Source organism: Eimeria tenella, genomic scaffold, assembly GCF_000499545.2.
Source record: "Eimeria tenella Houghton genomic scaffold, Eth_scaff76, whole genome shotgun sequence".
Taxonomy (NCBI): domain Eukaryota; phylum Apicomplexa; class Conoidasida; order Eucoccidiorida; family Eimeriidae; genus Eimeria; species Eimeria tenella.
Genome location: NW_013545877.1, coordinates 63,513 through 76,620, shown reverse-complemented (window position 1 = coordinate 76,620; position 13,108 = coordinate 63,513). Strand labels below are relative to the sequence as shown.

General features: G+C 51.5%; 4 protein-coding genes across 4 annotated transcripts; 2 read left to right on the top strand and 2 right to left on the bottom strand.

The window, feature by feature from the left end:
* Window positions 1-409: 409 nt before the first annotated feature.
* ETH_00020315 (actin depolymerizing factor) lies at window positions 410-1,069 on the bottom strand (the record flags this gene model as incomplete). Its single annotated transcript, XM_013380639.1, has 2 exons — window positions 410-570; window positions 874-1,069. The coding sequence occupies 2 exons, from the start codon at window positions 1,067-1,069 to the stop codon at window positions 410-412; spliced, it is 357 nt and encodes a 118-aa protein (XP_013236093.1).
* A 1,299-nt stretch (window positions 1,070-2,368) lies between these two features.
* Window positions 2,369-3,011, top strand: ETH_00020310 (uncharacterized protein; the record flags this gene model as incomplete). The annotated part of the gene is made up of 2 exons (XM_013380638.1): window positions 2,369-2,530; window positions 2,709-3,011. 2 exons carry the CDS (start codon window positions 2,369-2,371, stop codon window positions 3,009-3,011), a joined length of 465 nt encoding a protein of 154 aa, XP_013236092.1.
* A 1,990-nt stretch (window positions 3,012-5,001) lies between these two features.
* ETH_00020305 (DUF602-domain-containing protein, related) lies at window positions 5,002-6,451 on the bottom strand (the record flags this gene model as incomplete). Its single annotated transcript, XM_013380637.1, has 4 exons — window positions 5,002-5,439; window positions 5,535-5,666; window positions 5,884-6,030; window positions 6,269-6,451. The coding sequence occupies 4 exons, from the start codon at window positions 6,449-6,451 to the stop codon at window positions 5,002-5,004; spliced, it is 900 nt and encodes a 299-aa protein (XP_013236091.1).
* A 547-nt stretch (window positions 6,452-6,998) lies between these two features.
* ETH_00020300 (uncharacterized protein) lies at window positions 6,999-11,955 on the top strand (the record flags this gene model as incomplete). Its single annotated transcript, XM_013380636.1, has 10 exons — window positions 6,999-7,194; window positions 7,385-7,469; window positions 7,700-7,804; window positions 8,112-8,756; window positions 9,102-9,968; window positions 10,171-10,342; window positions 10,588-10,788; window positions 10,996-11,198; window positions 11,467-11,603; window positions 11,762-11,955. 10 exons carry the CDS (start codon window positions 6,999-7,001, stop codon window positions 11,953-11,955), a joined length of 2,805 nt encoding a protein of 934 aa, XP_013236090.1.
* Between the last annotated feature and the right edge of the window lie 1,153 nt (window positions 11,956-13,108).

The window sequence follows — 13,108 nt, the reverse complement described above, 5'->3', positions numbered from 1 at the left end:
CCTTAATACTTTACAAATGTTCCTGCATTAATCTACTACTACTAATTAAACCTTAACTCTACATGACACACGCAGACCACATGACGCTGTTGTCCAATTCGCCCGCGGCGCAATTACGATTTATCCGTCTCCGAGTTCGGCTGCCCTCAGCGAATCATCGCAGCCTCATCGCTGCTGGACTACATCGCTTCAGGAGCTGCGTGTGGGGCTCGGGTGCCTTCTGCTTCACTATGCAGCAGCGAACACCCTGCCCTTTAGCTCCCCCACACCGTCCCACGGGGAAGAAGGCGGGAAGGCAGGCAGCGGGGAAACAACAACCCCCAATTTACACGAACGCGGCTAGTTGTTGCGACCGCTCCAAGCACTGGGTTTCTGGCTAGCGGGCTACGGACTAGGGGTTGAAAACGTCCTAATGGAGCACGCTTAGGTCGCCGAGCTCGTGGGCCTCCAGGGTTGTCGCCACGGTTCCCTCCAGTTTCTTCGCCAAAGCATCCTTCGATGAAGAGTAAATCATGCGTGGCTTCACTGGGGCACAGTCCGGGGACCACAAGATGAAGTGGATCCTCTGGCCTGCACACACAAATCGACACCGACTAATGCGCTTAGGTCTCGCAGTGCGTTATCAGCTAATGCTCCCTCAACAAACAACCCGACACACGCATGTGCACAGCGCACCCAGTGCACACACCCGCGCGGGGAACCACTGTAGAAAAAATGCACCTCCGCACACCAAAACAAGTTCGTAAATTTCTAAAGGAAAAGCCACAGGCCGCAGTGCTCTTCTACTAGAGCCGCTGGAGGAACTGATGGCTCCGCCTGACACTAGAACGACCGAGTTGACACAGTGGAAACCGGAAAAAAAAAGCGACCTACCTTCATCGTACACTGCGTATCTGCAATCACTAGCTGGAAGTTCCTTTGTGAGAGTTGAGGCGTCACCAGTGCCCTTCTTCTCGACCACAATCTCATCGTGGTCAATCTTGAAGATGATCCATTTGAAAGAGTGACGCAGTTTGAGTTCGTTGAACGTAGTCACGCAGGACTCGTTGACTGGCATTCCGCTCGCCATCTTCGCAGAATAAAGCGACTTGAAGTATAAAGCTCGAAAAATCCAAGTAAGAAAACAAACGGCAACAGGAGGTCGACCAGCTTTCTACACACGCACGCACACCTTCACCTACTCACGAGTCACACGCAGCGCTTGATGCGGAAGTAATCCACCTTAATGATTACAGCTGGAAGAAGAAAACCTAAAATCTCTAGAATACAGTTCTAGATAGAGAGAAAAGCGAAAAAGTATAGGTGAGATTGGCAAGCGAATCCGACAGGGGGATGCATGACGGGCAGCTCTGCTCTGCCTGCGGCGGCAGGGCGTGCTGCTCCTCGCCAGGGTAGTAGTTAGCTGGTTGGGCTGTTTTGTACATTGCACCTGTCTCGTTAGAAAGGCCAAATTCTGGTGAACGCTACCATTTAAAGAAGCAAATTACACCTTCTTTTTACTGCGAAATACGACGTGCCGAACTATATCTTTCTTTTTACCTATTTGTTCTTCTTGCCCTCCGGTTTCGCTTCAGCGCCCTTCGATTTGGGGCCTACCTCAGGGCCCCCGTTGCGAAAGCTGGATTTCTTTTGGAACAACTAGTCGTCTCAGAACGTTGAATGCGTCTACTTTAGGTTGATACGCCGAGCTTGTTTGTTTGCTAAGGTGTCTTGATCGGGTTCTACATGATGGCGTGGAGTTGCTTTGGGCGGCGTGCCTTTGGCTCTGTCTGCGACCTGACCGTGAAAGATGTTCTCTTTCTCTTCTTCCCTTGTTTGTGGACCATATTCGCCACTTGCTGTTTCTGCTACTACACGGTCCACCCAGCAGTTCATGATGAGTACGCATGCGGCACTCCAGCAGCCCTTCTCCCTGAATACCAGTCTTGCGTCTTCAGTGCCATCCGCAGCACAGCCGAACCCAGGGCAGCATTGCATACTATGTTCTGTCTCGATCAGCTTAAAATGAGCAGTTGAAATGACAAGGGCAGCCGCAGACCTTCTGCTGGTCCAGTCGCGTCTCCGCCATAACCTGTTTAGTTTCGGATGCAGTACGCAACCCATGTCAGTTAGCTTTTGTCGCCTTCATGGACATGCATCGATTCTCCTTGGGCCTTGCGTCTGTGGTGCCTCAGGAGCCCCAAGACGATCCCAATGTATTGGAGCCTCATATCGGCTCTGCCGGCGGCCATTGTACGTCGCTCCCAGCAGGCGTAGATTCCTTCCTTTATTGCTGACTTTGCTTCTGGTTGCTTTGAGCCACTGTTGCCGTCGCGGGTTGGGCTGAAGTTCTTCAATAGCTTTGCGTGCATGCTGGATCATTGTGCAGATGACATTCAACTACTACATTTTCCAGCGAACGGCGGTGGTGCAAAGTGGCCTGACGCGTTTCACGATTGGGGAGTTGTCCCAGGTGATGCGTCTCTTCGGCTTGTTGGTCATTTTCTGCTTTATCGTTCTCGCTGTCGTCAGTGGCGTCCAGTTCTCACAGGTACGACTCGGCGGGAGCCATGACTGAGCCGAAACGTTTACGCAGCGGCACATAGGCTCCCGAGTTGTTTCATGTTTGTAGTTGGAGTTGCATGGGTTTGTTTACGCAGCTATTGCTGTGTGCTTCCACGTGCTGTTTTGCAAGCAAGCTTCCCGTTGCCGGTGTGGATGCGCTGCAGTGCACGACCTGCAACCATGACGTGTTTGGAGAGAATGCGTTCTGGTGCATCGTCACGATGATGTGGCTGATAGCCATGGCTTGTCTCTCGCCCACGCCGCGCCACATGTCGAAGCTCACCTATACCCAGGAGACCTCAGCGGGCGCCCAGAGCGGCGGCCGGGTCTTCGGCCGCGTGGCCATGGCGGACGACGCGACGTTTATGGTGGACGCACAGGACTCTGCCGCAGACAATTTCATTAGGGCAGGCGTTCACCCAGACCTTGTCGCCCAGGGCAAAGTCGCCACTAAAACCACGGAATGAAATGAACCCATGCGCTGACGCATGCAGCTACTCGCGTTGTCTACGTATGCGGATCTAGGCGTGCGCATTTGGGTATAAAGGGAATGTTTTTTCTGTGTTCGGGCGTAGGCAGCTAGCGCTGTGTTCCAGCTTGGGACAGAGGGGCATTCTTCTCCACTTCTGTGGAGTGGAATTGTGGTTGCCACATGTTGCGACAGACGTGCGGCGAGAGTGTACATAGGTGATGAGTGTTATATACAGTTGGTAAACATTTAGTTGTGCACAGATTTGCACATGAAGTAGCACACGTGTACGTAGACCACAACTGGGGCGGCCCTACGAGATGGCGGCTCGGGCAAAGCGTCTGATTTCGCTACTTTTTGGGGTCGCGCGGACGAGGTTGTCACGTGCATCGAAGTGTGCTACGTGAGCTTGAGGCTGCATGATTTATTTGTCGTTCATAACAAGCGTATGCGTTGGTCCGTGCATGTGTTAGCGCATGCACTCTCACGTTTTGCATGCGGCTCCCGTGAGGGCTTGGCGGACATTTTGTCGGTTTGGCAGGACACAGCGGCGACTTGCAGTTTATGATTCACTTTTGTGGGCTGAGACTAATTTTTTTTAAAACTGAGTTTGTATGCGTCTGCGTTTGTTTATTTTGATTTTGGTGTACACACAGCAAGTAGACGCCGGATCTACATACAAATATAAATATATATATATTACATAAATCCAGCCGAGGCATGCCCAACACGTAGCGTTCCGCTGCTGCGCTTGCGCAGCTATTGCTGCGCTTGCCGTTGTGCGTTCATGAGTGGGTATGAAGCGCTGCAGGTTTGGGGAGGCTGTCCCAGTGTGCGTCAATTGCCCGATGCAGCAGGTTTTGAACACCCATTACAGTTTCTTGCGCCTTGAAGAGGCAGACGTCGCCGGCGGCTATGGTGGCTGCCATCTGAAAGCCGAGATTAGTTTACGCAGAAGCTTGTTATAGGGCAGTAAGGGCTTGCCCGGTCAACATTTCGCTGCATGCTCTTCAGCAACACCGTAATGTCTGACGTTTGCATGCATTAGAGCAGGTTGCACTCAACGTGCACCTGATGCAGCTAAATTGACGGATCTCTGGTGCTCTTACCAGCGAGAGTCTCGGGGGAGCGGCGCTCCTTGAGCAGTACCAGAGAGTGCTTCACCTGTGATGCGAGCCGCTTTCTGAATTGCCATTATCAGAAATGCGTTGTGGGGGGGTGTTCTGCCTACGGCTCACTTTTCGCTCACAATGAACAAAGACTTAAATAAGTCAGTTTCATTCGGGTGGCTGTCCGCGCACACTTGGAGATTTCTACTTTTCAGAATACTTGAAATAGCTACCGCGCACGTCGTGAGACATGGTTGACGATAGGCAATGCGTCTGAGAAACTCATCAAGTAGTTCGAGCTAATTAACCTGAGAGAACATCCTGAATGTCAGCTTGTCGACTGTAGTTCGTGTAGTTCAGGCTGCCCACATCTGTGACCTCTCGTCCGCCGGTCTGATGCTGCGGAAAGCTGCTTGGGTTTGCTAGGGAGAAGCCAAACACGCGAGTCGCCATCGAAACGAAGACAAACGTGAATATGAACCATTGTTGCATAATGTGCCGTCAGCTAGTACGAACAGGATAATTCCACACACGGGCATGCAGCTTATGTGACGAAGACTGCGCAGGGAGGGTGGACGAAAACCCTTCAACTGTCGCCTGTAGTGACAGCCTGCGCAGCACGAGGCAAGCACCCACTTGTTTGACAGGAACGCATTTAAAATGCTCTTCGTGCGATGTGGTCTAACTCAATTTACATTTAAGTTTTGGCTGGTGACGGCCGATGCGGCCAGCAGCTGGAAACGCTCCAGATGGTTGGCATGATCTTCACCAGGGTGGGGCCACCGCGACGTGAAGCGAAATGGCAAAGTGGCTCTTGATTTACCAAGTACAAAAAAAAGGTCTACTGACGAACTGGCAGGGTAGTCCGGCCTCCCTACTTCAAGCTGCGGCTTTCCGGCGTTTTGCAGTGCTGGTGGGCAGGACGACTGGCTCAGACTCCAATACCCAATCTCTAAGCCGCTTAGGAACGAAAACTCCCCTCAGCTCTTCTTTCTCTGTCTCAGCGTTCGACTGTGGGGGGGACGGTTTCTCTATCTGCTTAGTATTATCTGGCGGTGAGGTTGAGGCGCTGGATGGTCCTGCTGCTTCAGGCTCTCCTCCTGCCGGTGTCTTCGCATTTTTCTTCTTTTCTTTGACAGCTCTGTTTGCAAGAGCCTTTTCAAGCAAAGCTACAGTCTCCTCTTCATCGGGAGAAAGAGGAATGAGATCCTCTTCCGCATTGTGCTCTTTAGAGCACATCGGGCAAGTAAATACTCCGCGGATCTTGGGCTTTCCTGACTGGTTGTTGCCGACATCGGGCCTGCTACCTTCACCGTCCTAAAAAAAAAAACAACATATAATCAATGGGGACATAAGGTGAAAGCTGCCCTCCACCATAAGACTGCGAGTTACTGCACTGAGCTGCCACTTACCTTCTGTGTCATCGCGTCCAATGCTCTATTTGAAACGACATGGCCGCACGGCCAAATTATACACCCGCGAACTCCGCTGCTCAAGTCCGCCTTGGTGACGGCGCACACAGGGAATCCCGTTTCTGCGTTAATCTGCGGGGAAAGGAATGCACAAACGGCCCTGATACATACCCGCGGTTGTCTAAAGCGCAACCGAAGAACCCCACTGTGTGTGGCCGTGCAAGTACACACTCACCCCTGCACAAAGATGCTCGCCGATGCATGCACGTGCGCAGATAAGTGCCCGCTTCAGGGTGTTGACTGCAGGGATAGAGGATAGACGGTAGAAAGCCCACTAGATGGGCCTCACCTCTACATCGCAGTCCTTCATGTCCTTCAGGGACTTAATGTGACGCATATGAGGGGGCAGCGTTTTCTCCAGAAGGGCTTTTATGACGGCTTCCTTGTTGTACAGGCGGCCGATGCGACAAGCCAATAACGGGGGCTTTAGCTTCTCCTGCAAAATGAGACAATGAATATACACGCTGACCACTTTGAACAGGCAGGCGCAATCGGCCAGGCGTTCCAGCTGTACGTGGACTGTAAAAAGCAACAAAACAGCACTCTGCGCCTGAATTCTGCACTTAGAAGCAAAACGATGCGGCAGTTCTGCCCACGTCTTGAGCATTGCCATCATGACTGCGCCATGACTCTGACTCTACGTTAACGCTGAGGTGCACATAGACTGTCCGTACTGCAGAGTAGGCGCATGCACGAGTCCTAATGTCTCTGTTCTCGTTCTTGCCAAAGCGCTCGTCAGCCGCCCGTATTTGGGTGTTTGGAGTGTACCCCATTCCTCCAAGATTCCTTAAGAACTTGAACCCTTTCGTCCGCACCATTTCGGCGCGGCCAGAGAAGGAGCCGCCATCACCCCCCATGATGCTGGTAAGTGGCAAGTGACAACAGCGGCCTGATTAGGGAGGTAGCAGCTATCTAGGGCCTTCCTGGCTCAGTTGAGATGCAGATACCTACAAACAGGCGTTCAGCTGAAAATTTTAGACCAAGCGAAATGTAGGTTTATCCTAGCTGCAGTGACCGTTCGCCGGCAAGCCCCATGACCGTCCAAGCCAGTGCACCTGACGATCGTCCAGCACATGCGGCATCCTTCCCCCTGTGTTATTTATCAACGGCTGCTATTTGGAGCTTACTCGAAGGGAGTAAACAAACTGTAAAGACTGGCAGAGATTCTCAAGGCCCACCAACCCAAAGTACCGCGAAGACTGATCGTGGCGACGTGTGCTGTTCTTCCTGGCGCAATTTACCGTCAACACAGCATTGAAGTTTTCAGCGTTATGAGCCGTCCCAGCTTTTATTTCTTCGTTTCTCCACATTAGGGCGTCTTTACCACCTCCACTAGCAACGAGCAGGCCCGGCCGGCCTAGATTCCCTCCCCTTGCGCCCGTAATCAAGCCGTAGCGGAGTACGATGCGCCTCCTCCTAGCTTCCCTGCGGTCACACGCAGGCAGTAATTTTTCATCAGGAGCTACGGAAAAGCTCCGTTCGGTCAGCCAGCGCTTCAGCGGTGGTGGCGCCCGCCGTTTCTCCTCAAAGCCCGGTGCACCCTTTCAGCGGCTCGTCAAGACACTCCCGGGAACTCAGAAGGCCTACTATGACCTGACGGGTGGGTGCTAAAGTGAATCATGTGTATTCCAATATGCATGCTAGGTGACGCCCCCTCTTCATATTGTCGTCTCATGTATTGCACACGGTGTCCTCGCCGGTAGCTGCCCTCGCTTTTTTTCCAGAGGATATCATGGATCTGTTAATTGGCTCATGAATAGTATGTAGGGAGTACTTTCTGTTTGTTGTAGCTCTAGGCGATCATCGTTATGAGACGTTGCCCTTCTCGGTCCGCGTCCTCCTGGAGTCCGCGTTGCGGAACTGTGACGGATTTCGGTGGGTTGAGCGTACAGCAGCGAATATGTGCATCATTTCGGGTTGTTATGTGGTTGAATGGACAGCAGTTCCACAGTTGGTTAGTCAGCGATGGGCTAGGTTCTCCGTACTGACAATATTCGGCGTATGCCCGGCGGTGGGTGTGTTGAATGTACTCACATCTTTTATTTGTCTTATGGCGCATATTTGGTCCTTTCCCTGCATGGTTTTGCGATGACGTGGGAACTCAGAGTGACGGAGGGCGATGTAGAGACGATCCTCGAGTGGTCCAAGACAAGCAAGCAGCAAAAGGAGATCCCCTTCATGCCCGCCCGTGTCCTTCTGCAGGACTTCACGTGAGCCTAAGCAAGATCAGGGCAAACAGCGACCACTTATGCTGACTAATTGTACCCTTTTAGTGGCGTAATGACGGATAACGGAGCCAGTTGCACACCTGTTTGAAACCTGCAAACAGATGGCCCACAATCAATCGTTGAAGATTTGTTTTCAAGTGGACGTTTGGTAAGGAGTGCGGAGTTGCAAATGGTAACATGCGAAAACGTATTCATGCACTGTGTGTTCATGTACTTCGGTAGTATGGATACGGGGCACGGGTACATGTATTTTTGCCGTGCGTATGATTGTGTGTTTGTGCTTGCTCAGCGGCGTGCCTGCTGTGGTTGATTTGGCTGCAATGAGAGACGCAATGGCGCGCCTGGGCGGTGATCCTCGTCTGATAAACCCGCTGGTCGATGTGGACTTGGTGGTGGACCATTCGGTGCAGGTAGACTACAGCCGATCGGAGTCAGCGCTGCAGCGTAACTTAGAGAAAGAGATGGAGAGAAACAAAGAACGCTTTGCCTTCCTCAAATGGGGTAGCAAAGCCTTTAACAACATGCGCATCGTCCCCCCAGGCTCTGGAATTGTACACCAAGTGAATCTGGAGTTCTTGGCTTCCGTCACGATGGACAAGGGGGGCCTGCTGTACCCCGACTCTGTTGTGGGTACGGATTCACACACCACCATGGTGAACGGTCTAGGAGTGCTTGGCTGGGGCGTGGGCGGCATAGAGGCAGAGGCTGTGATGTTGGGGCAGCACATCTCCATGGTTCTGCCGGAGGTAGTAGGCGTACACCTAACGGGGAATTTAAGCCAGATGGCGACAGCCACTGATCTCGTTCTCACCCTGACACAGATGCTGAGAAAAAGGGGCGTTGTTGGGAAATTTGTTGAGTTTTTTGGCCCGGGACTTCAGGGTCTTACTCTTGCAGACAGAGCAACGGTTTCCAACATGGCGCCGGAATACGGGTAGGCGCGCACTGAAAGGACGCGCAAGTAGACACCACTTCCTCCTTTGGCTCCACATCTATAGTTTTCTTGCTCGTGATGGTTTTGGGTCGACAGGACTGTTTACATACACATACGTATGTGTGTAAAAATGTACCTTCAGACAGTTGTGTGTTTTCACTTTCGTATCATGAGTCGTTGTGGCAAGCATGCATGCACAAATTACCAGGCATAAGCTGACCTGTTAGTAATCTGGTAATTTATGCCAAGCTGTGTGTTGATGAGTACATGCGTAATGTGAGTCGTATCGCTGTTCAGGACATTGGCAGAACATATCTTTTGTGTGTTATGCTTTTGGGTACATAGGGCAACTTGCGGCTTCTTTCCTGTGGACGATCAGTCGTTGGCATATTTGCGGATGACGGGTCGACCTGAGGAGCAGTTGCGTTTGATTGAAGCTTACACAAAGGCAACGAAGCTATTTTCTGACATTCGTGAGAGCTCCAAGGTTCAGTTTACTGAGGTTCTGGAGCTTGATCTGAGCACTGTGACCCCTAGCGTTGCGGGCCCGAAACGGCCTCAGGATCTTGTACCCACGACACAAGTGCGAGAAGACTTCCGCACATGCCTGGGAAGCCCTGTAGGCTTCAAGGGATTCGGGCTTTCTCAGGAACAGCAGGCACGCTCTGTCAAGTTCATCCATAAGGGTAAGGAGTACGAGCTGCGCCACGGCTCGGTCTGCATTGCCGCTATCACGTCCTGCACCAACACCAGCAACCCCGGAGTGATCTTCGCGGCAGGGTTACTGGCGCGGAATGCGGTGGCAAAGGGACTGCGGGTGGCGCCGTACATTGTAACTTCTTTGTCTCCGGGCTCCAGAGCGGTATCACAATACCTGGAAAAAGCTGGACTGGACAAGGCGCTGAAGGAGCTGGGCTTTTACCTAGCGGGTTATGGTTGCATGACTTGCATTGGCAACACCGGAGAATTTGACCCAGAGGTCACGCAGGCTATTACAGAGGGGGACCTTGTTGTTGCTTCCGTTCTATCGGGCAACCGAAACTTCGAAGGCCGGATTCACCCCTTAACTCGCGCCGCTTATCTTGCCTCTCCTCCGCTTGTTGTTGCCTATGCTTTGGCCGGTCGTATGGACATAGACTTCGATACGGAGCCCATAGGCAATGACACAGAAGGAAAGCCCGTCTTCCTTAGAGACATTTGGCCCACTAGAGAGTGAGGGAGCTACTTGCAAAGCTTCAGTGAAACTACACGCGGAGAGTCATGAAAAGGGGGAACTCAGGGAAAAGCAGGGGATAGAAGGATTAGCCAAGGACATTGCTGTCGCATGCCAATTGCAGTTTCCACATCTATAGAAATAGTCATGTGATTGTTTTTGTGCTGCTGGTGCTTGGTCCTTCTCTACGTCTGTACACAGTGAAATAAGACCTGTGATTGAGCAATGCTTGCGCCCGGAGATGTTCAAGAAAGTGTACAGTACCATCACGCATGGAACTCCGGAGTGGCAGGCCCTGGAAACATCTGACTCGCCCGTGTTGTATCGGTGGCGGTCCGACTCAACTTACATTCACAACCCGCCCTTCTTCCAGGTCAGTTGTTGATATGTTTGGCCTTGTCTCTTAGATATCGGGTATTGGTGGGCTCACTGGGGCCTACGTACGTCACTTGAGTAAAATAGATGATAAATGTTCATGGCAGTTCGTCGGCTCAAAGCAGCGCGCGTTTTCCACATTCAGCGCTTTTACCGGCTTTTCAAGAGATGTCTTCCGGTGCATTTTGTCTAGTACTCAGTGCATTGTATAGTTTCTGTGTATTTGTGCTTCAAATGGCACAGAAGATGGAGCGGACGCTACCTGAAATCCCTGACATCCAGTCGGCATATTGTCTGCTGAGTTTGGGGGATTCAATCACGACCGATCACATTTCTCCCGCAGGAAATATTGCAAAGGATTCACCAGCTGCCAAGTACCTTATGGGTCGTGGGGTGCTTCGCAAGGACTTCAACACTTACGGGTCTCGTCGTGGGAACGATGAAGTGTGTCGAGCTTCATTTAGGGAGGCTTAGTGCAGTGGTGATAATTTACATTCTCTGTGCGCAAAAAATTAGTCACACTTGAAAATATATAAGTTCAATTTTGAGATTTAGTAAAGATGAGTCCTGTCCTGGAGTAGCATGCATTGCATTGACTTCGCGTTATAGTTGCGTTGACTCATCTGACGTAGAGCATGGGTGTGTGTGCAGGTCATGGTGCGGGGCACGTTTGCAAACATTCGGCTAGTGAACAAGATGTGCCCAACTGCAGGTCCCAAAGCAGTGCATGTGCCTTCGGGAGACGTTTTGCCTGTCTCAGAGGCGGCCGAGCGGTACCGCGCTGAGGGTTCACCAATGATCGTCCTGGCAGGCAAAGAATACGGAAGCGGGAGCTCTCGTGACTGGGCTGCCAAGTAGGCCACACGGAAGCGCACGTTATCCGGGGTTTTTCTTCGGCCTCATTAGCCACGCCGTAATTTGTTCAAGTTTCTTGCTAGCGTTGTAGACATACAGTCTGTCTCCACTGTTGCACACTGAGCAGCAGGAATGCATTATCGCCCGATGTGTTGCAAAGACTGGGAAAGAAAAGCACAGAGCGGCCACGGGGGGTGTTGAGAAATGCCAATACGGCATGCAGTGCTGCATAGCGAGGCAGCGGCGTGGGTGCTCTTTGAGTTTCAGGGGCCCGTATTTGCAAGGGGTCAAGGCTGTGATCGCTCAATCCTTCGAGAGAATTCACAGAAGCAACCTCGTGGGCATGGGCATTCTGCCTCTTCAGTTCTTGAAAGGAGAATCCGCGGAGACCCACAGTCTGACTGGTGACTTCCACGGCCTTGGTCTTCATTTCACGTTTTCCGTCGCATATCCACCATTTTCAGCCTTTGCTCTCCGAGCACTGTGGAGCATGGTCTCGACGTTGGTGTCTATGAAGGTTTCATTGAGCAACTTGTTGCTGTTGCTGTTTTTGTTGATGCAGGAAAAGAGCGTTTTACAATCGCACTGAATAATGGAAAGCTTGTCCCTGGGTCCATTATTCGCGTAAAGACGGATTGTGGGAAATCCTTCGAGACGAAATGCCGCATTGACACAGATGTTGAAGTGGAATATTTCAGAAACGGAGGGGCACTACATTATGTTCTGAGAAACATCCTCAACAGAAACTCGTCCTAGGCGAAAGTTAGCCCCAGTAGATATTTCGTGATGCAGTTAGGTAACCGTGCTCTTATTAACTATGTGCTGGTGTACCTTGACAAAGAAGCAGATTCGCCTCAACGTGGAACGTGATGAGCCACATCCAAGAAACGTTTCCCAGTTGCTAGGATCTAACCCTTACTGCGGCTCATCCAAAAGTTATGGTGCTTTGGAGGTCTACAGGTGACTTTGGAACCTGCGCTCTTTGAGAAATATGCGGCGCTGGCACCGGCTATGAGGCATGACGGCGTTTGTGCGTCTGTCTTAACTGGCGCAACTCACTGTGCTCACCGCATTTTAGTAAAATCCACCGGAAGTCACCGTTTCTACTTGCTTTTGGTTCAATATTTTCTTTGCTTGCTGGCAGGGAAAGAGCAGATCGGTTTGTATTCCTCCTACAGTGCAGCAGGCTGTTTCCTTGCGTGGCGCCATTTATCTAGCCGAGCACATGTCGTGGAAGTTCACCATAGAAGGTGTGATGAGTACAGCGAGTAGCGCATCTGCTCCCTACCAAAATATTTCAGGTGCAACTCGCTTCATCATAACTAGATTAGCGTAGACCTAGTGAACGTTCGGAGGACTTTCTGTGGTGGACAGACTAGGGTTGTTGCGCGGCTACAGGTGAGGGGTAGACTGGGCCGAACGTCTTCCGCGGTGCATGGAGTGATCCTCACGGGCTGGATATCCACAGGGTAATCGTGTAACAGTACACTAATGTAGTTATCCGCACGGGCTTGACATCTACAGGGTAATCGTGTAATAGTACACTAATGTAGTTGATGGGAACACATAAGGTGCTTGAGGTGAGACGAAGCGCGCAATATATCAGCTGGTACAGTTCAAATGTACAGTTCAAATGTCTACGCTGCCACTGGCAAAGAGCCCGTAGCACTGCTCAACTAGTAAACCTAAGCTCAGGAGGCCCTAAAAATGTGCCTTCTAATATCAACTTAAGAAGTGCATGTGTGTATGCTGCTGAGAGGATGATAGCACTGTTGTCGAATCCCCTCCGTAGCGGGGGCTGCAAACCAGAGGGATTGGCCGTGCGAGGAGGTATATATGTTGAACTTCTACTGGTACGGATATCGTGCTCGCTACGCGCATCTTTAAACGCAAGAGCTGTTGCGTTGCC